Source organism: Misgurnus anguillicaudatus, chromosome 10, assembly GCF_027580225.2.
Source record: "Misgurnus anguillicaudatus chromosome 10, ASM2758022v2, whole genome shotgun sequence".
In the NCBI taxonomy this organism is placed as follows: Eukaryota; Metazoa; Chordata; class Actinopteri; order Cypriniformes; family Cobitidae; genus Misgurnus; species Misgurnus anguillicaudatus.
The window spans coordinates 19368301-19390538 of NC_073346.2; the positions used below are offsets into that span (position 1 = coordinate 19368301).

Here is a 22238-nt window from a genome sequence, read left to right on the forward strand (position 1 = left end):
ACAGAATTTTTATTTTTGGGTGAACCATACCTTTAAGAGCTCTTTGCATTATGTAAAAAAAACTTTGGGTTTAAAAGTGCATGGACAATATTTACACAGGCACATGACACCCTAAATAACTCATTATGCTGGCCAAAACCAACAAGACAGTTTCATAAATTACATACTTTAAGATGTGCACCCAAGCATCACAAGTTTCTCTGTATGCGCCCCACGAATTTACATAATAAGTCAATGTTATAACATTGGTAACACTTATTAGTATCATTTCTATTCTGTTGGTTTCCCTGTTTATTAATCTCTCTCTCTCTCGTCTCTACATACATATATCATATCTTATAAGCCGTGACTCATACCGAATCCCTTCAAAATGCAAGTGCATTAGACCAACATTACAATGCATCCATTATTATATCTGGCATTCAGGCACATGAACTGCAAAAGTCTAGTTGAACCCAAAATAAACTGATGTACTAGTACACACAAGTTCAGGATCAACACAGAAAGTTTAGTTCAAGTCATTTCTTGTACTATCAATGACTACACAACAACTCACATTTACAGTCAATGGGGGAGTGTTAGTTGACCTAGATTATGTGTGCAGACAGACAGGGGTGGAGCCACAAATATCTATCTTCTAGGCTTGAATATTGAGATCTACATATGGCTGTGTTTCAAATATCAGATTTTCGAACAGAATTACACAGATTCCCCTTTTTGTGTGCTTTAGTTTCTCTGCATTTACTCAGAATGGTTATGATGCCCCGTAACACTGTGCCCTAATAAAACGCTTTCAGCCACAAGCAATGTATCTACTGTACACAACACTTGTACGCTTCACAGCCACATTTGATGATGTTTAAATCTACAGTTTTGCCAACCAGAAGATTTCACAGTGGGCGGAGCAACTTAGCACAACATCACAGAAATGTTCAAGATTTGAATGTAAACTTTTATTGCTTGTCGCTTTACGTCTGGCTAGGGCATGTTGTAAGGGATTTTATTCTTACAATAGTTCAAATATATTGTTGAAACATCCCACATTATGTGAATGTATAGTGATAAATGAGCATTTCTTTTACGTTTCCAGTATGCAAATAACCCTCCACCACAGAAAAGCCATAAAAACTGGCCAATACATCCTAAAATTCTCTACATGACAACAATGGTAGCAAAGTTAGACTGAGTTTACTGTTAAACGAGGCATCAAGTAAATTGTAAATGTTATTCATTATTATTATTATTCACTATGCAAGTAGAAAAGAAAAACGAACAATTCCTGTTACTCTTTTGTAGCATTAATAAGCATTCATGAAATTTTGCCCATAGAAAAACAGTTCGTAGAGCTACTCTTGTGCTGCCTGTCACCTATAGCTACAAACCCCTCCACCAGTTACTAGGATTATCTGTAGAAATCGTTTCAGTGTTCAGGGACTGAAAAACAGTTTTATTAGCTGGGTTAGAGGATCAGAATTTAAGGTTCAGATGCAGAGCAACATTTTATCCCAAAATCAATTCAATATTTTCCTCCCATCATCACCCTTAGGGTAAGGAGACACCAAACCGACACTAGAATCTGCGCTGTTTTGTTGAGGTCGGCTCATATTGCCCACGTGCTGGCTACGTCTGGGTCCAAAGTTGCCCTGACACACCCATAGATATGTACACTAGATGTCGCCTTGGCTTCGGCAGTTCATGGGAACGAATTAGTCAAATAGAGGCGCCATCTTGAAACAGGAGAGCCCTGCATCAGCGTCATTGTAGGCAATGGTGTAACGGAAATAAAATCACCCTAAATCGTCATGCATGCGATTTTCTAGGTTTTTTTCCGTTCCAGAAATAATTAAAGTTTTGATATTATGAAAATCTACTTTTTCTAACTATAATGCATAGTGCTAGTAGGCCTAACATCAATATACAGCACAAAAGTCCGGCATCGTCCATGAATTCGAAGTACAGGTGGAGATAGTAGCGTTACCTAGCTAATTCCTATGACAAGACCCCTGTTTCGAGATGGTGGCGGTTTTGACGCATGCTTAGAACCCCAAGGCGACATCTAGTGTATATATCTATGAGACACACCAAACAGACTGCGGCCAACTAGTATGTCCATTCTGCCTGTGTGAAATAAGATAACTTTCTGTACCAGCAGGTGGCAGTAATTGGTGTTTATTACTTAAAGGCGGAGTGCACAATGTTTGAAAGCCAATGTTGAAATTTGAAATCACCTAAACAAACACGCCCCTACCCCAATAGAATCTGGACCTTCTTTTAAAAGGCCCGCCCCACACATACGCAACCTGGCAAGGATGTTGGTTAGTAGACACGCTCCTTACTGCTGATTGGCTATAAGTGTGTTTTGGTAGTTGGCCCGTCTCCTTTTCCAAAGCGTTTTTCAAACATTGTGCACTCCGCCTTTAAAAGGAAAACGAAAAAGCTACCCCCTGAATCCCAATCTGCATACTATCCATCCTAAATAGTTTTTAAAATTAGAATTCGTATGGCTCTAATTATAGTATGTTAAATGAGTATCCATAAAGTTCCCGGATGGTCTACTGTTTTAGGTGAAAATTTGAATCTGACAGAATGCAAGAGAAACCATCAGAAACCATGGCCCTGTCCCAAATGGCACACTCCGGACTTGTGGTCCTCCTCAGAGTCCACACTTTGATGACATCATGTAGTGCAGACTTTAGAGACCCTTGATGCAAGTCCACGTGGTTGCACTGGACAGACTCGAGCGTCAAGCCGGAAATACGAAGAGAAGTTGCCCGTCAGTGTGAACTCCTCCCTTCCGTCGTCTGATTGCTCTTTCGCAAGGACTTTTGGGTTGGTAAAGTGCGCGAAGCCTGCCACAGTGCGGGCTTCACCAAAGACCGCATCAAGGGGGCAAAGGGGGCGCTGATGAGCACACTTCAAAGCGTAAAAATGACAGATGAGACACCCTACGGACTTGTAGACTAAGCGAGCATGCGCAATTTAAGGCCACAAGACCGAAAGTCCACATGAAGTGCACCATTTGGGACAGGTCCCATGTTGGAAAGGAGGACAGCACCGCGGACACGTTTTCTGCACGATTTTAGACGCGAAATGTGATCCCGTCCGTTAAACTACAGCAGAAATATCACATGACAAATAATGAATGTAGAAAGTACACTACATATCCGTCATGTCTTATGAGCCATGTCTATTTAAAATAATATGCACATATATGAATGAGAGATGGAAAAAATGAGTTTTTCTTCTTGTGCAGTGGTTGGCTATGCCAAACAGCCAATCAGAATGATCTGACTCCCAGACGAGCAGCACCGCCAATTACGGCATGGTGAATCAGCCAAAAAAAAGCCTGAACGCTGATGGTCGGCTTGGTGTGTACCGGGCTTTAGTCTTATTACTAGACCTCTCAAAACATAACAGACCAAGGAAACATTTTCAATTATTTATACTTAAATAGAAAAGAGTGACCTGGATATTTCTGTTGTGCATTCTGGGAAATCTAAGCTCTGTAAAAACCAAATACTGTGGAATGACAATGAAATAAGTAACATTGGGGTAACAGCAACACTACAGATGATTAAAACGGGATAAAATGTTGCTTTAAGAGTTGAGAATCTAAGGATGAAGGGGTGAAAAACGGGTCATTTATGGGCACCGAACCTGCGGTTTTGTTCGCCCAACCCACGAACATAAAATACACAAATTTACATAAGAGTGCTTAGCCGTGTTTGTGTAAAAAACACACCACCAGTCTGTGGTCCATACACACATTCTTTCATCCACCCTCTGTGTCCGGTCTCCGCCCCCCTTTGCTTTTTTAAACCATGTTCATGGCGTCTTCAGTGAGAAAGGAGTGAATGTACGCAAAAGAAGGGCGTAGTTTACAGTCTCTGTTCCAGCAGCTAAGCATCAGCTCGTATAAACCCTGCGGGCACACGGCCGGGCGAGCCAGGTACACCTAAAACAGAGAGAGAGAGAGAGACCGAAATTATGCGTGCTCTGTTTTCTGAGAGTTGATGTGTAAAGCATACACACCTGTCTCCCCTGGTCTCTGAAAAACTCCCCGGCGTTGTCAATGACCTGCTCATCGGTCATGTGACTGTACGGCTGCTCCTGGCACACGCTCAGCATCTCCCATAGCGTCACGCCAAATGCCCAAACGTCACTCGCTGTAGTAAACTTCCCCTACACAAATGCATACAAAGATGACATGTATATAATGATCATAAGCGTCCTCATATTTATTAATCACATGGCGTGCTCACCATAAGAATGCACTCCCATGCCATCCAGCGAATGGGCAGCACAGCTCTGCCCTGTATCCTATAGTAATCGCCAGCATAGAGGTTCCTGCTCATGCCGAAGTCTGCTATCTTTATTTGACGCTCCCCGTTTCCGTCCTCCACCTCGCCCCTCTCTCCGCCCACCAGGCAGTTTCGTGTGGCAAGGTCCCGGTGCACAAAGTTCAGAGATGCCAAGAACTTCATCCCTGATGCGATCTGACTTGCCATTGAGATCAAAGCTGGGTAACTGAGACAGAGGGATATTTAGCATTAAAATGCATTGATATTTTGTTATACAGTACTGTTAAACTGTTTTGTGTGTGTCTACCTGATGGTCGGTGTGTTATGTAAAGGTCCTGTCTTGTCCAGCAATGCTCTGTGGGATAGATACTGATTGAGGTCTCCGCTCTCCATGTACTCTGTGACCATACAGAGCGGATCACTGCTCACGCACACACCGAGCAGACGGATGATGTTTGGATCCTTCAGGCGAGATAAAATCTTCACCTCTTTTAGAAAGTCGTTCCTGTAAGTGCATGATAAGAATGAAACATGAAAAATGACAAAATAGATAGAAATAGCATGCATACTAATATTATACAGTACTGTCTCAGGCCACCACCACCAGACCTGTTGTTTTAGAAGTCCATCCATATTTATTTTTTTAATCTATTTTATTAAGATACAAACAGAAAATACAGGAAATATGTACAAAAAAATAAAAAAATGTAATTTTCAGGACTAAATGTCTTTAGGCATTGTCTCTTGACACTAAACACATCTTTAGCATTTTTGAGCAGAATGAAGTAAAAAGACTAATTTCTTTAAAATTAGAAATTAGGATTTAATTTTATTTAGGTTTAAGAGATCCTGCATTTTCTTGCTATTACTCAAGTGGAAGGGGAGTTTACCCTTAATCAGTTTTTAATACTATATACACATTTCCTGTATTTTCTGAATGTATTCTATTAAAGAGACTGAGAAATAATTATATATTATCACTATAACGTTGCAAAAACAACAAATCAAATTCTAGCATGAAGGCCTAAGACTTTTGCACAGTACTGCATAGGGCTGGACAAAAAAATCTATTTTTCGATTACTCTTTTTTTTTACATGGTCGATTCAAAATCGATTCTTAAAGGCCACAAATATATATATATTTTTAAATAACCTGATCCTGTTTGATCAAAGAATGCGACTGTTCTGACCTTTTTCATCATACATTTTTCATTTTGCATCAAAATTATATTGTATTTAACATAATTAAAAAATTAGAGATGGGTTCTGATTTAATGTAGCCAAGTGTACCTAAAATAAAAGAGTTTCATATTCAGATTATTACCCACTTGTAAAGTTATGTTCACTGTTCTTTTTTATAAATATAGTATTTTTATTAAATCTATATTCATTGAGTTAAATCGAGAATCAAGTATAAAAATCGACCGGAGAATCGAAATTAAATCGATTTGATAGCTTGTAAATCGAAATCGAATCGATCTGGAACATCTGAATCGATACACAGCCCTAGTACTGTACATAAAAATACATTGAAAGATTGTAGATATGTGACCATCTTCATATTATAATAAACAATTTATCTGATTAAAAAATCTAATTATGAGATTGGGCGTATGAGCATTGATTTCAATCTTTGACCTTACTCAGTGAATGTTCAAGATATCAAGGTTATATTTTTACAAAATGTTCTTTACATTATGTAGGATGATGTTATATAGAAAACAGTCAATTACAAAAAAATGTTTAGCTGGGTTTTCACCGACTGGGTCAAAATTCTTCATTTGTAGCTTAGGTCCGTTATTTAGATCTCCAAACATTAACATTAATATGAATTATTTTACTGTGATAATAATGTATCAAATATTGCATGCAAATATTTCATATAGCATCATTTATTCTCACTGTTACTACTTAAAGTTCCTGGCATTTTTAGATGCATCTGGCCTTAAAATCTTAACAGCCACCAGCAGAGGGCGACCTTTCCTGACATTAAATGGGAACTCCAGATTTGTAAGGTCCTGTGGGTTTTCAATCTCACACAAGTGAACCTGAATAGAAGCACAAAATAAGCACAGATATAAAGAGAGCACTGCTTTACTTTTAGCAATATTATAATATTGGCAGCAGTAAATAAAGAATTTAATAGACCCTTTTACAGCCCACGTGATCAAATAGCCTGCGCGCGCATTTTGGCAACAGAAGTGGTGTTATTTTCATTGGTTCTAACGTGTTAGCAACTCAGAAAGTATCAAAATGGTTTCTCAGCATTAAAACGTCTGGTTGTGGCATTAGGTTGCACTAATATAATATACTAATATACGTATATATTAAGAGTTTCGTTGCAAAACGCGATAAACGCCATTTTAAAAAAAAATGAGTTACTGCCAAAATCAGTATTATATCAGGTCAGTAGTTAAAAGTAAATTCTTAATTTTACGCAAAATCCAATACCCGCCGTGATATTCTGTCATCTTTTCTCCCTTTTTTCCCAAAAGTCGATAAACGCCACTCCTCCTTTTTTACAGAACGCAACAAATCCATTCCTGATATTACAGCCCACCAGTCACGCAATGTAAACAAACAATGGCGGCGCGAGTACACGGAGTCCTAGTTTTCCTCATCTACTTTGTACTGCGTGATCAACAAACAAAACAAAATAATACTTTAATTGCTTTGCTAAACCTGTGATGGTTTTCTGTGACGGGAAAGAAACGTAAGCCATCAACATCTAATAATTTCCGCGAGAGGCACTCGGTTGCTTGTTCTCCCGACAGCATCAAGCCCATCATGCTAAAACATTGACCCCAGAGGATCTTATGAAAAACTTTACATTATTTTACTCAAAGTCAATGAAAATCGAGCCGGACCAAAACATTTTACAGCTGATCGCTGTGAAAATGTAAAGAGACGACGTCAAGTATAACCGCAGCAATGACAGTGTTCTTAATATAACAAAGTAAGTGTTTTGGTTGTGCATTCCAATTAATTTCAATTCAACTGCAGTTGGTTTGTTTTGATTTAAACCTTCATAACTTAAAAAATACAGCTAAGTAGCACCATAAAACAAAATAATAACATGATAACATAATAAAAAACATGTTTTGACAAAAATGTTAAAAAATAGATTTATCTCGTTTTGCAATGAAACTCTTCATATATATGTATCTGGCAACTTTATTTTTGGCCATCTGCTACATCTTCTATCCACTTCACTATAGTACACGGATCTGGTAGCTGTGTTGTAAAAAGATGATTATGTCAACTTTTAAAATCAACTTTCTCTGTCTGTGTTGTTTCATTGCTAATTCTTACCATACTTCCGTTGCCTAAATGCGCGCGCATACGCTGCCACGTCATTATTGTGTACAAACAGTAAAAGGGTCTATTAAGGTAGAAAAGGCTTAGTAATTCATATAAACCCAAGTGAACCTCGCCAAACTGGCCTTCTCCCAACTTTTCCTTGAATATAAGTCGTTCCCGAGGCAGCTCAGGTAATGGTGGGCAGTCAGTGGGTGTGGCTGAGAGAGCTGGGACTGCATATGTGTTGTTACCACTAACTCCTTGTAGACTGATGATGTCAGCCTCGGCGTAATGAGGAACACTCCCCGATGCTTCTCCATAATGAAGCCCTGATAGGCAAGGGGGCGGGGCTCCAGGATAAGGAGGCGGACCCTCCTGAATGGGCAGGCCTTTATCAACCATATCAATAGCACAGGCTGAGATAAAACAAAAAAGTCAAAGTGAACCGAGCGAAGATGTAACTGAAAACTACGAATTCATGAGTGGTTATGAACGGCAAACATGCACAAACAGAAACAGACTGTTAGTTGATAAAAACTGAACAACTTAAGTTGTTTTTGTACTACCGTAACTCAAATTGTTTTAAACAAATACTTTCCATGCAACACAAAATTTTGAAAAATTAAACAAAATGGTATGAGTCTGAACCAACATGATAGTAAGTAAATGTTGAATATAAAAATATCTTTTTAGGTAAACTGTCCCTTTAACTGTTCCACTAAACACTAGCATACCCCTCCACTCCCCTATGGGCTCAAACAGCACCACACCCTGACAAAACTATCCCTTATCATTTTAATGAATATGTGTTTATCCCTCTCTGCTATTTAGGGCGCATCATATAACTCTAGCTGTTACCTTAAGGACTTCTGGTGACTTTACCGGCTCCCTTTGAAGAGCACCACCCTTAGCCCATTTAGGGTAATATAAACCCCCTATCTCTTACCCTGGGACAGGTTTTGGGGCTTTTCCTGCTGGCTGTGGCAGTTTGTCAGCCTGTTGGGACCATGTGTCAGGCCAGACAGGAGAAGATGATAGGCTGGGTTGTTTAACAGCAGTGCTAGGAATCCACAAGTCCACAAAATGGTACAACACCCCAAGACATACCACAAAACGACACAACACAACAGTGTGAGGGGTCACCACATGACAAAAACGACACAGGAAAATGCCACAACCACAGCACAATACAGACGAACGAACAAACCAAACACAAACATGAGACGACACGACAGCAAAACACAAACAACAAGGCTGTTAAGGGTGGACAGGGCAAACCAGTCACAAATGAGATGCACAGACACAACAGGCAGTGTTATCAAATCAATAATGATGCAGGCTGTTAATCATTTTCATTCGTCAGTCTGTTTTCAGATATTATTTCATGTTGATTAATGAATACAAACACACAATGATTCAGAATAATATACTGATTCGGCATGACGGCAGTAATGGCAGATTTAATGAGTGAAACCAGGAATATGTTGGGAAATATGGAGTGTATGTTGTGGAAAAAATCTCTTTTCTTTTAATCTCTGTACCTCCTTGTCTTTCCAGCAGATAGGACAAGTGGGGCTTTGTGTCCTGTTATTGGATTTTACTAAAGTACTTTTTCTGATGTGGTTTTGGCAGTGCTGTTTATTCTCTACAGTGCACTTTCTGTATAAAGTCTATTTGTGTGTGTTTGTGTGTTACCTGTGCTGTCACACTGCTCTCGGGATCGCAGTACAGTGCTGGGCTCCTGGTATTCGCCCTCTCGCTCTCTGTCATCAGGGTAAGTGTGTATGCGCTGATAGCGACTGGAGTAAGTATGAGTGTTGGTGTTGTTGATCACCACGTTGTCCGACGGAACTGAAAGGTGAACGCGTAGCTCATCGCTGGAGAGACTGCCCTGTGCCTGGATATACAAACAAAATAAAGTCTGTGTAAAGGTTATCACAATTTTGGAAAAAATAGCAGAATTCTCTTCTCTCAAACGCTGGGGGAGTGTTCAGTGTTTGCCCTGAAACCACGCCCACTTGTGGAAAAACTGTCAGATACTGTTACAACCTAAATGGATGTTCATGATTAAGGCGGCGATCCACTGATGCTAATGCACTAGTTATTAATGTGTAAAGGGCGGGGCTATGGTTGGTGGCTACAGTGAACCATTGAATCCCTGCCAGAAATTGTGAAAAACTGTTTGAAAAATGGTCTAACTCAAGGGGCAACCTTCCGGTCTCTATCGTGAAGTCAACATAAAAATGACTTAAACTGCAATTCATCAACTGGCCGCTAGAGGCTGGCTCCAAAAGGGAGTTAATACCCATTGACCTCCATGTTAAAATGCCGATCTTTAGAGCAGAAAATAATATGTTTACAGCCTGGTACAAAAAGTGTTTTTGTTCTATATAGCGAATTTTGCCCTTCATGACAACTGTGAGGGGGGTGAATATTTTTGTAACTCATCCGTTTGAATTATATTAAGCCTTAAAGTTCTGCATAGTTAAGGGGCGTGGCCACTTGAGTGACGGGTGAACTGCCACTGCTGTCACAAGAGTCGAGCTAGGAGGGCGTGGTTTCAGCAACCAGCCACCTCAGCTTCACCCACATCCCGCCCGTTTACCCATTTTTAGATATCCGAGAGTGATGCATGGTGATGTGCGTCAAGATGGCGACGGCAGGCAACGCCTACTTTAAGCTTCAAAAATGATCTTCAGAAACCTATGGGTGACGTCACGGACACTACGTCCATCCTTTTTTACAGTTTATGAACATAACATATGTTTACGCCCTGGTTTTTGGTCTATTTAGCGAATTTGCCCTTCATGACAACTGTAAGGGGGTAAATTAATGATAGCCTTAAAGTTCTGTATACTTAAGGGCGTGGCCACTTGAGTGATGGTTGAATTGCCGCCTACTGTCACTACAGCCAATGTGGGCGTGGTTTCAGCACGCAGGCACCTCAACTCCACCCACGCCCCGCCTTTAAAAAGTTTAAAAACTAATGAAATTAAAGTTGAAGCAAATGTGGACATCTGCTAGTTTTCTTCCATAAACTTGTAGCAGATACGGGCATTAAAAGGTAAAAAAGATCCGCTTTTGAAAAAATGGACCCAACAATATTGATGACTCATATTGTGTGTATACAGATTTTTTTGTCCAATTAACACTATTTACAATAACAATGTCCCCTTCTTCCTACCTTCCCGAGTAGCTTCTTCCAGTACTGCCTCCACAGTATAACAGCTATGACAGCTAATAGAAGCAGAATAATTCCGACCAGGCAGCCAATCAGGATGGCCGTGTTGCTGCTGTCGTCTTTGGCCACAGGTAGCCCCGCCCTCGGAGTGATGGCTGCTCAGTAAAAGACGACAGTTATGTGATTACAAAAGGTGCACCAATGTATGCTTATAAATGTTGGACCTACAGAGTAAAACCAAAGGCACCTCTACCATAAAATATGTTGGTGTTAAAGTAAATGAAAAATATTTTCATGGTCTGACACATTTTCTGCGCTCTGACGGGCTCTGTTACTTATCCACTCTCTCTGCGTGCAAGTATAAGTGCTTATGTCTGTAAATTTAGGAGGCAGCTGTTGTTTCGGGGGTTGTAATAAGCTTTGACGCGAGTAAATGAGCTGTGAGAGTGGGCAAAATACTAAAGTTGGGGGAACTGAAGTTAAAGACACACAGGACCAGCCTGTATTTCACAATAGGGGCTTTATGAAATGGGTTTATGAAATCAATTACTCAAAACAATAGATGATTGTTACACTCAGAATAACACAACCAAACCATGCAACAACAAAATAAATTCTCTTCAGGCTTCAAGATGGACACATGCACGCACACTTTACCGCAAACCACATTTTATCTGAGGGCAGGATTTTGAAATGTAGGAAAATACAGTGGCGAACATTATAAAGGACTGTAAAACATGCTTACAAAAATTCAAAGACATAATAACAAGCATGGAGATAATACTCTTTTCTTCTCCATGTTTCTCTCTCTCTCTCACCTGTTGACATGCTGCTGGGCAGCACGAGGGAAGTGTTCATGAGGTCTTCTGGAAAAATGAGGTTGTACAGGTCAGAATAGAGAGAATAAGAGAAATGGTGTGCGGGGAGAATGAGGAGCTGAGAGGCATAAGGCAAGATGATGAAATTGTCATTGTCAGGGAGAAACCTCGTACCTCCAAATCTCATTACTTTTTTAACAAAAAATCAGTACTATTGGACATTCAACAAATCTGTTTGTGGGTTTTGCGAATATTAACTCATTCCCCGCCAGCCATTTTTAAAAAAAGTTGCCCACCAGTATTTTTTGTGATTTTCACAAACGCTTCATAAATGCCTTCCAGAATTTTTTTTTCTAAAAATATATAAACAAATAAATATATCAAATGAAAGAACAGACCCTCTGCTTTCAAACAAACAATAAACAAACAAACAAACAAAACGGGAAACAAGTTTCATCTTATCTACTGTAAATTTTTTTCTCTGCTTATAAACTCTTAAATATGGGTATTTTCTTTAAAAATAAAACCTTTTTAGCAAAAATTGAAATAATTGCATGTTTGTGAAGGAATTTTGTTAGAGATTCAGAATGATTATGAAAACATACACAGAGTTTAAAATTAGTAAATAACGTTTTGGCTTCAGTTTTTTCATAAATTGAGTCTAGTGGATAATCCCTTATAGATTACGTTTTTTATGCAAATGTTTTCTCTTAATTGATGAGATAACTCATCAATGGCGGGGAAAGAGTTAAAAGTAATATTAAAAAGAGCTTGTGACTAAACCTTGTAACTTCTAATGTTGTAATTGGATGGTCAAACTGTCAATAAAACCTCATAACTTCACCCCACCCCTATTGTGAATGTAGCCCTGCAAACATTTTTGGCCATCTTTTGCAAAATGTTTTACGTATTCGAGTCTCTTAGGGCCAGATTTACTAAACGGTCCAAAAAAAAGCACAGATGGGAGTGGTAATATCTGCGGGTTACTTACTAAAAAAGTCCAAATTAAATAACACAGGCGCAACAGCTGATTTCCATAATGACCAATGCAATCTACTAAGAGCAGCACAAATTGAAAAGAACTGGAGGGCAAAAAATGAAAGTCTACAAGAAGTTTGGAAACACCTGGTATTGTGTGACACTTCCTAACTCCTCTTTAATTTACTTCAGCAAAAACAAATAACATGGCTTGGCAAACAATATTTTGAATAATATGTTCATTTGGCATTTCAAATAAACTGTTACATGTTAAAAAATCCTCTGCCTTGTACCATGCGCTCTCTGATGTCTGTTATGTCTCGTCTTTTAGCAACAATTGCAGACATTTCAAGCGCAAACTGATTTAAGACATGCTTTTTCAGAATTGAATAACGGTGCATATACCAGTAATATCACACGTGCAAACATTAGTAAATCATTTATATACTCTCCTCCCATAAGTTTAGTGTCGGAAAGGGAACCTCCTAGAAATGTATATGCTATAAGGTCAATCGCTAAAATAACTATCAAATCCCAACAGTCGTTATTTAATGCCAAAATGAGGGTTTGCGCTGAAGCAAGCTGTTAGTAAATCTGGCCCTTAGTGTAGTATTTGTATATAAACTTAACACAATACAAACTTTGTCAACACAGTATTCAATTATGTAATATAATAGGTTTCTACCTGACAGTGATGAAATATGAGCGAGTGCATTGTGTATGTGATGATAAAGCTGTGCTGTTCTCTAGAAATGCACAATTCTTTTAAAATTCACCAGCTTTATTCTCAACACACATGATAGAGATGGAAATAAAGCATTATAGAAAGATTTTCATGGAACGAGTTTTAATAATGATTCCCACAAACAAATGACTCATTTGAGCTGGTTCTTTGTATTGTATCACTCTCAAATCAACTCTTTATTATGTCCAATGAAGAACAATGCACTGTTATGTGTACTAAGATGTGTCTGTGTATTTATAGCTTTACTCAAACCACTGACAAACATTTCTTCAAAAATACTCACGAAGAATCATGAATGGAACCCAAATTAGAACCAGAATTGTAACTACTTTTGCTACTAATGCACAAACAATGCTTTGTACAAGCACGCATGATACAGGGCTGCTGGTCACATGACTCACCGGTAGTGCTGCTGGTGATGTTTGCCGTGCTGTGGGTATCCGGATGGGTGACATTAATAGGAGGTGTGCTGGATGAAGGAAGAGCAGGTAGAGGGATAGATCCGTCCTCAAAGGGCACTGGAGATGAAAACCACAGATGACAGAGAGAGAATCAGTATGTTTTATCCGTATGTACCTTCACTTTAAACCAATCATGTGTCTCTAATCAATTTAAATCAGAAGTCTAGAAGACCTTGATGCTCGATATGCGGCTCTTTAATGATACTGTGGAATAAAGTCTCATTAAGATTGTCTTAGACATCATATCACATAATTATGAGATGTTTGACCAACCAACCAAACCATGGGTCTTACAAGGGTCACACTTGTCCTTACTACATGTTAACTAATTCATTGGCACACTTATGCTAAATCGCATTAACATAACGGTGTGAAAATTGGACAGATATATCAGGATAAGCACAACAAAGGTAATGTGGTGCGATGTTTTGCGGTAAGAGGGGAGAAGTGTTTGTGTACCAGAGAAGAAGCTGATTTCACTAATGAGAAGCCAACGATCACTAAAAGCAAAGCGACAGCGGAGAATTTGAGCCGGTCGTCCTCCGAGAGGCAGTGAGATGATGCGGGACGAGGGGTCGTGCAGGTCAGACAGTGGCACCTGAAGGCTGAGTGGAGGCTCCGCCCATGGGCTCAACAGACTAGGCTTAAACTCACACACCACCCCGCTGAACACTCGCACATTCTGAGTGTGTCTATTATTGCTGTGCACCTATAACACAGAGAGAAAAAAAATATATTTTTCAAAAACATAACCGGGTAGTTATATTCAAGCAGACACTGCCAAAGCATGGCAGGGGTATTTAGGGGATGGGTCACAGATATTTGTGATGTCACAAAATGTTAGTCTCAGTATGCATCTTAATCAACAAAATCTGTATCTGTACATATCAGCAGTGGGAAAACATTTCTGCATGTTGTTACGTGGTTTCACAAAAACAAAGCAAGCTGTGGAAAAAAAAACTGATTTGGGATAAGGAGATTATTTTGGGAAACAGACAGTGTGGTGTTGTAAATCATCTCTGAAAGCTTGCAAGAAGGCGCTTGTTGTTTTGGGAAATGTGCCTCTGTTTCTATTCCTCAAGTATCTTTTGGGAATTAACTACACAATACACAGTGATTAAAAGGAGGTCTGTTTTAAACAGTAGGAAGCCACAGGAAAAACAAAATGGGATAACAAAACAATGCTTATGATGGTGTGATGAGAGAGAAAGGAATGCAGAGAATTCCCTTTCAAGTCCGGGAAGTCAAATACAGATGAAGATTGTCAGAAGTGGTAAAAACAAATCCGCAATCCTGGCCAACTTAAAAAAACTGCTTCATAATGATAATATATGAGATATAATGATAATACATGCAAACAAATGGTAAACAATTACAATTCCATAAATTGCACAGAATAAAAACACTTTGATGGCTCTCAGAGTCACAAACAACCACAAACCCACTGGCACAAATAAATCAAATGTTTAATGCCAGGCTTCTGAATTAGTTTTGCCCTACTAACTGAGTGAGAGGAATTCTGGGATAACATTAACTGACTCTGGCAGGATGAGAAATGTACATGGGTTAAAGATAAATAGTGTGAAAATCATAGGCATCAAACATACATAAGGCCCCAAAAGAGTAGATTATGTGCAGAATTACACTTGGTGGTTGAACTGACTGAAAAACTGCATTAAAAAATTACAAAATTACCTTAAAGGGATAGTATACCCCAGAATATTTTTTTTACCCTCATGTCATTTCACACCCACAGGACTTTTGTTCATCTTTGAAATGCAAATGACAATATTTTTGATGAAATCTAAAAGCTTTTTGACCCTCCCAATGACTGCAATGCAACTGTGAATTTTGAACCGTGAACAGCAGCTCCTGCTTTAACGACCACATTTACATAGACATAATTAATGCCTAGAGGCATCGTTAGCGTTTACATGCAACCAAATAATCCGTTTGTAATCGTATTGATGGCTCAATCGTATTGAAAAGCCTTCATGTAAATATCTAATTCAATACAATTGAGGTCGATCGGATGCAAATGTCGATCATTTTGTAGGGGGTGGTGTAGTCCGATCTGTGATCCGATTAGCAGGAGAAAAGTAAGCATGTAAACGCGTGAATCATAGTATTTTCTCAATCAGATGCACAAATATATTGTGCACATGAGCAGAACAATTGTGCTCAAGTTCACGTCTTATATTTACGTCTTATTTATGCATCACATGATTCTCTTCACAGAAACACACAATAGCAAGGCAATGGTAACACGCATTATTAAGGTAATGGGGTCACGCGCTGTACATTCTTTAGTGTTCATGTCTACTTTCATAACATTAGGCTACATAAAGCAATAAAGTAGGACTGTGCCTTTCGAAAATTGTGTTTTCATTGCCCTCATTTCATAAAACTTCTTAAGAACAACTTTTTCCAACTCAACTTTGACTTTTATCGAGAGATAAAGTGTAAACTCCATGAGATATGCAGTGCCCTAGGTGGTGTTGCCAAGTCCTCTGCTTTTTTCGAGTTCAGATTTGGGCTACTATTAAAACAGTTGTTTTTTTTCTGCGAGTTAAATAAGAAAAGATTTTATTGATTAGTTATTGGTATTTGGGGTGTGAATGTCCATTGGGATGGTTTAGATATGCAAATCTGGCAACCCTGGCTGTGCGCTTGTGCAGACGTTCAGTTTGGATTATATAGAATGTACATCAGATTGCAATGTTTAGGTTACATGTAAACTATATTGTCGTAACCTTCAATCGGATTAAATTCAGTAAGATTGACACGATTATGTGCATGTAAACATAGCCATTGAGTGCTTTGGTTCATTATTTGTATGTGTTTATGGGGCGCTCATGCCCAGACCAATGTGGCAGTAGTGTTGAAACTGCATGCATGTATCGTGATGCTCTTGTGAATTCACGTGGCTGACACAGAAGAGAGGAAAATGTGAAATTAAAGGTCAGGCTCTTTCTGATCACATTTTTTAAACCCTAGTTAGTGTGTAATGTTGCTATAATAGCATAAATAATACCTGTAAAATGATAAAGCGGAAAGTTAACTGCCAGGTGATAGATTTTCTTTTACAGAATTCCCCTTTCAAAGCCTACAGCGAACGGCCAGTTTGGACTATAACCCTCTACTTCCTGCTGTAAAGGACAAGTTCGGTATTTTACACTTAAAGCCCTGTTTTCAGATTGTTTATGATGAAATAGAACGGTTTTGACTGAAATTTGGACATATGCGGCTGCCCCGAGAATTTTCGGGTGTTTGTGTTTCACCTCCCACCCCTACAATGGGTTTAATGGTGCACTGGAACAATCCTTCCTAAAATGCATTAAACTTTCGTTTACAAAGACGTGAAACTCAGCGAGTGGCCAGGGGTGTCCACTGATATGACCACACACAAATCGCTGCAAAAGACGCCCTCCAACAGTTTTGTTTTAGCATTCGTTGTAAACTTGTGGACCTATTTTTCCAAACGCCTCACACTCGTACATTCTTCCGTTGAGAGCTTAAATAATAGACACTCCAGCCCAGGTGGAGGCGCTAATCAGCCTTTGCCAATTGCAAGAATACAAACAACGTTCCGGCGCGGAGTAATACCGTACCTCACAGCACATCTAATACAAGTCAATGGAGTTGGCAAAAACTACGATAAAGCCTGTTGGAATGCGTCTTTTGCAGCGATTTTTGTGTGAGCATATCGGTGAACAACCCTGACCACTCGGTGAGTTTCACGTCTTTGTAAACAAAAGTTTAATGCATTTTAGGACGGATTGTTCTAGTGCACCATTAAACCCATTGTAGGGGTGGGAGGTGAAACACAAACACCCGAAAATTCTCGGGGCAGCCGCATATGTCGAAATTTCTGTCAAAACCGTTCTATTTCATCATAAACAATCTGAAAACAGGGCTTTAAGTGTAAAATACTGAACTTGTCCTTTAATGACGTCAGTTTTTTGACTAAACTCCGCCCACAGGAATATGTCAGTCGCCAGCTAAGCTAACGGCAAGCTAAGCTGCTGTCAAATCACAACACATCCCTACTGAAAAATCCAGCCAAGACCAGCACACGCTGGTGAGCCGGTTCCAGCTGGTTCTGCTGGTGTAGGAAGCTGGTCCTGCTGGTGTAGCAAGCTGGTCTAGCTGTGTTTTGGTCACATTTTAAGCTGGTCTAGCTGGACTTAGCTGGTCAGGCTGGAATACCAGCTGGCCCACCATCATGACCAGCTTTGTCAGGCTGGGAGGACCAGCGTAAACCACCTTAAACCATGCTGGTTTTAGTTGGATTTTTCAGTAGGGATTACACAAACTACACAATCAGAACTCGATACGTATTTCTGAAAAAGGGACTTCATAGAATAAGAAAGACATCAGCCAGTTTTTAGGACAGTGAAAACAGCGCTATACAGATAAGTAAATTGTGTGAAAAATACCGCATTTTTAAACACGTGAAACATGAACACACGTTATATTGCGCACTGTAAACACAATCAAAGCTTCAAAAACAACAAAAAGAAAAAGGGGAGGGGAGGAATGCTCACAGATATCATCAAAAAATATTGTTTGTGTTTCGAAAATAAACAAAGTTGGAAGCAAAATTGATTAAGGAAATTGACATTTGAGAAAAGCTGCAGCATCATTAGTTTGCAGATGACCTTTTGTTTGAAATTCCGTATCTAATACGATGAAATGCACACATTTCTCAAGTGTCAAAATACTTTCTGGGGCCACTTACACACATACTGACCTGCATAGTGTGAAAGACCCGTGTTTTCTCAAAGTGAAATTCAATGTCAACAGTTGGCTGTCCGAGCGTTTCTTGATTCCAGCCCACATAATCATATCCTGGCCACACTCTCAACTCTTTAGTCTCCATGAAATCATTCCCACCTAAAACGCCATCACACAGCTGCCCTAATCCTCCAAACAACATCCTAAAGAAAGAGAGAGAGAAATTACAGAGCTGTCAAGTCAAGTTAATTTGATTGGGTTCGGGTCATTGGGCATACATGCGCTCACATATATATCTGCATTTCCCTTCCAAACACTCATACATCTGGCTAGTGTCAACATTGTTAGCCAAGCTAATGCAAACATTTCTGCCCAATAAAGAAAAACATATGGGAGTGTTTTAGCACAGTATCCACAAATCCCACCTGACACACATATACGTATATAAGTGTGGGACCTGGACTTTAACATGCATCACAGGACTCGGTAAAACAAGACCATGTGGGATTTGAAAATAAGGGTCACATTGGTTAGCTCAGCAAAGGTTTAACTGTTCATTTTTGACCCACATAAGCATAAATTGGGTTAATAAAACAGACAAAAAAAGAAAACTTAATAGATGAATATGTGAATGAAGACTAATGCTATCCTAAAGTCCTTTTTATTGCATCTAAAAGTATAGATTGGTCTGATTTTAATTTTTGCATAAACTATCCCTTTAAGAGAGAGATAAAGTTGAAATGATGTGTGTGTTACCCTTCTTCTTTACTGCCATCATAAACAGAGTCGTTCAGGTAGACGGGTGAGCCAGACAGTTGCATCACGTGACCCATAGGAGCGGTGTAAGCATTCAGTCCATCTATAAGACAACACAATCACATCAATAAAAAACAGCAGTGTAATCTTTAATTGCAAGAGTGTGCACCACTGGATTGGCTCGAGTGAGACTGACCTTTCCAGAGACAACCGTAGAGTTCAACTCTTAAACATACGCTCATCACACGGTCCGCAAGCGGGTAGAACCGCACCATGCGAGCTATAATGGGCGGACCCAAGTCTTTCAGCACCACATCATACGTATTCTCATTGCCCGACACCACCTGAAACAAAACAATACATACACGGCTGTAAGACGAATGAACAAATATTACTATCCCAACTATAAGCTTTATATGTAAATATAGCTACACCTCTTGCCCCCAGCGATCCCTCCAAGTTATCCAGTTTCGTCCGTCCCGCGAGTAACGAAGCCGGTAACCGCGTGCAAACTCCCGCCCGAGGCCGTCTGCGTGTCGACCCTGCGTCCCTACCAGGGACAGGAAATGCAGTGTGTGTAGATTTACCTGCAGGTACTCCGAAGCGCTGGGGAACACAGGAGCGGCTGGACACCACGCCCCATCCCCTTCTCCAGTACTCAACCTACGAGTAGATACAAAAATATATATAAACATTTGGAATAATAACAACTGGACCAAATGTAAAAAAAAAAATTACACACATGCACCCAAACACATATATGCATTGCCAACCATGTTTGTATAAGTGACAAGCAGTGCCAAAAATAAAAACAAATTTTCATTAAAGTCCCAGTGAACAAGAAGTCGCAATTGACTTTACTTCCTTGTTGTGACGTATTTCCGGGTAAAACAGAATATCACAAGAAGAAAATAGTGGGGCTAGTGGGGGATATAAAAGTAGAAACTGAACCCGTAGCAGACTGATGGTTTGGATTACTGGATGCTCCGCCCAAGCCGTCTAGCTGACATCATCAAAGATCTTCAAATTGTAAAATTTTAATTAAAGTTTATAAGGGCACATGAGCTAAAAAAATCAATAATGAATCAGACGGATAAATTGTTTATAATGAACACTCCAATACTCCATTAAATTAAGAATTGTGTTTTGATATCATGGGGACTTTAAAGGGACAGTTCACCCAAAATGAAAATTCTGTCATCATTTACTCATGTTGTTATAAATCTGTATAAATTTGGTTATTTTGATTAACACAAAGGAAGATATTTTGAGAAATGTTTGTAACCAAACTGTTCGCGGACCCCATTCACTTCTATAGTAGGAAAAAATACCATGGAAGTAAATGGGGTCCACGAACGATTTGGTTACAAACATTTCTCAAAATATCTTCCTTTGTCTTCATCAAAACAACCAAATTTATATTGACTTAAATAGGTTTGTAACAACATGAAAGTGAGTAAATGATGACAGAATTTTCATTTTTGGGTGAACTATCCCTTTAAGGAAAAAATTTTGATTTATCAAAGCATTTCAACATTTAAAGAATTAACACTTTCATAAAAATTTTAACCATCAAACCAATGTCAAATAGGTCTAGAATAAAGTATTATGAATTATACTGCAGGGTTGTTGAATACTTTATTCTAATTGGTTGAGAAATGTTCCATGGGTATATGCATTTTTGTTCGATAAACACATACCTGACCTGTCAAATGTCTTATAATAACCATCAGAGCAATGTCAATGTGGTAACCGTGATATAAGCAGAGTAATTGACTCCAGTCCTTTGAAAATAATGCACACCTGCGGTGTAATGGCTTAACACCTTTGTTTTGTGCCGCATTACCACCTCGGGTGTGTATTATTTTCAAAAAATGAAAAATGGCCTGTCGTCAGTTTTTTCTTACATACATCACAGGTGCATTGTGCATTCACCTCCTGGGCCATTATAATTTACTTTAAATATTCTTTTCCCCCTGAGCTTTGGTTCATTTCTGAACCTGGGACAAAAAATACACCGATATTGCATAAAGGAATTTCCCATAATCAAACCTAGGTGCAAATGAGGTGATATGTGAGAAGTGAGGTGTATGTGAGTGTTAACACCTGCATGCTGAGTTCACCTGGTTCTACTTTCTCACATGCTTCTAACACATTTTCTCCCTGGCTATTGGCGATAAAACATCCGTGTGCCGTTTATTTCCACTTTCTAAACCCTTTAACACATACATGCATGGCTGAGCTGTTCACAGGCTCAGTACAAGACTAAACTCTCAGCATCACCTCCCTTGTGAGAACGCTGCGATCCAGAATCTGAGACCAGATTGAGACATTTCAGATCAAGCCTTCACTTCACACCATTACCTCAGAGACACAAAGGTCATAGTCGCTTTCGCTTAGATGAAATCATTTGCAATCCAACTCAGTGCTCTCTCAGTTATTTTACACTGACAGTTCATTGTATCTTTATCTTCAGGGTGTTACTGCACCTTGTTTAAATTTACAGAGCAAAGCTAATGCATGAGATTCTGCCGAATCTGTTGTGTTACTCCGGTGGAGGTAACATTTAATTGGGGACAATTCGTCTTATAAGTAGACTGGTGAAACCGGTGCATGCTAGCAATAAGAACAAAAACATCGAGAGACAATCAGGTTGGAGTTTTCAATTTTGTGAAAGCACTAGCTATTTTATAAGCTACAGTATATGCATCAGACTGTCCATAAGCAGACGGTAGGAGATCCATCATAAGCTGAGACTACACAAATCATAACTGTCACCAGCAACCCTGTTTTTTCCACATCCACCTGAAAAAAACGCATGCATCTCACGAATAAGATTATAATACGAGAAAACCATTATGTACCGCAAAGATATGTGTTTTTCCACACTTCACATGCTTACTCAAATCCAAACTTGAAATTGATTGTGTTTGTCTCCAGTGGTTTGTATTCACACTGTGC

At 39.3% G+C, this 22238-nt stretch overlaps 1 protein-coding gene across 1 annotated transcript in view; it reads right to left on the minus strand.

Annotated features, from left to right (window-relative positions):
• Positions 1–345: 345 nt before the first annotated feature.
• Positions 346–22238, minus strand: part of ddr1 (discoidin domain receptor tyrosine kinase 1) — a 44020-nt gene continuing 22127 nt past the window's right edge. The window contains exons 4-19 of the mRNA XM_073872059.1: positions 19712–19940; positions 19474–19621; positions 19278–19380; positions 18538–18724; positions 14244–14493; positions 13725–13841; positions 11601–11648; positions 10786–10937; positions 9297–9498; positions 8548–8661; positions 7731–8017; positions 6218–6349; positions 4609–4802; positions 4263–4527; positions 4033–4182; positions 346–3955 (exon numbers count right to left, since the gene is read on the minus strand). Of these exons, the coding sequence (XP_073728160.1) occupies positions 3815–3955; positions 4033–4182; positions 4263–4527; positions 4609–4802; positions 6218–6349; positions 7731–8017; positions 8548–8661; positions 9297–9498; positions 10786–10937; positions 11601–11648; positions 13725–13841; positions 14244–14493; positions 18538–18724; positions 19278–19380; positions 19474–19621; positions 19712–19940 (2719 nt within the window). The 3' untranslated portion in view covers positions 346–3814. The remainder of the gene's footprint in view (positions 3956–4032; positions 4183–4262; positions 4528–4608; positions 4803–6217; positions 6350–7730; positions 8018–8547; positions 8662–9296; positions 9499–10785; positions 10938–11600; positions 11649–13724; positions 13842–14243; positions 14494–18537; positions 18725–19277; positions 19381–19473; positions 19622–19711; positions 19941–22238) is intronic.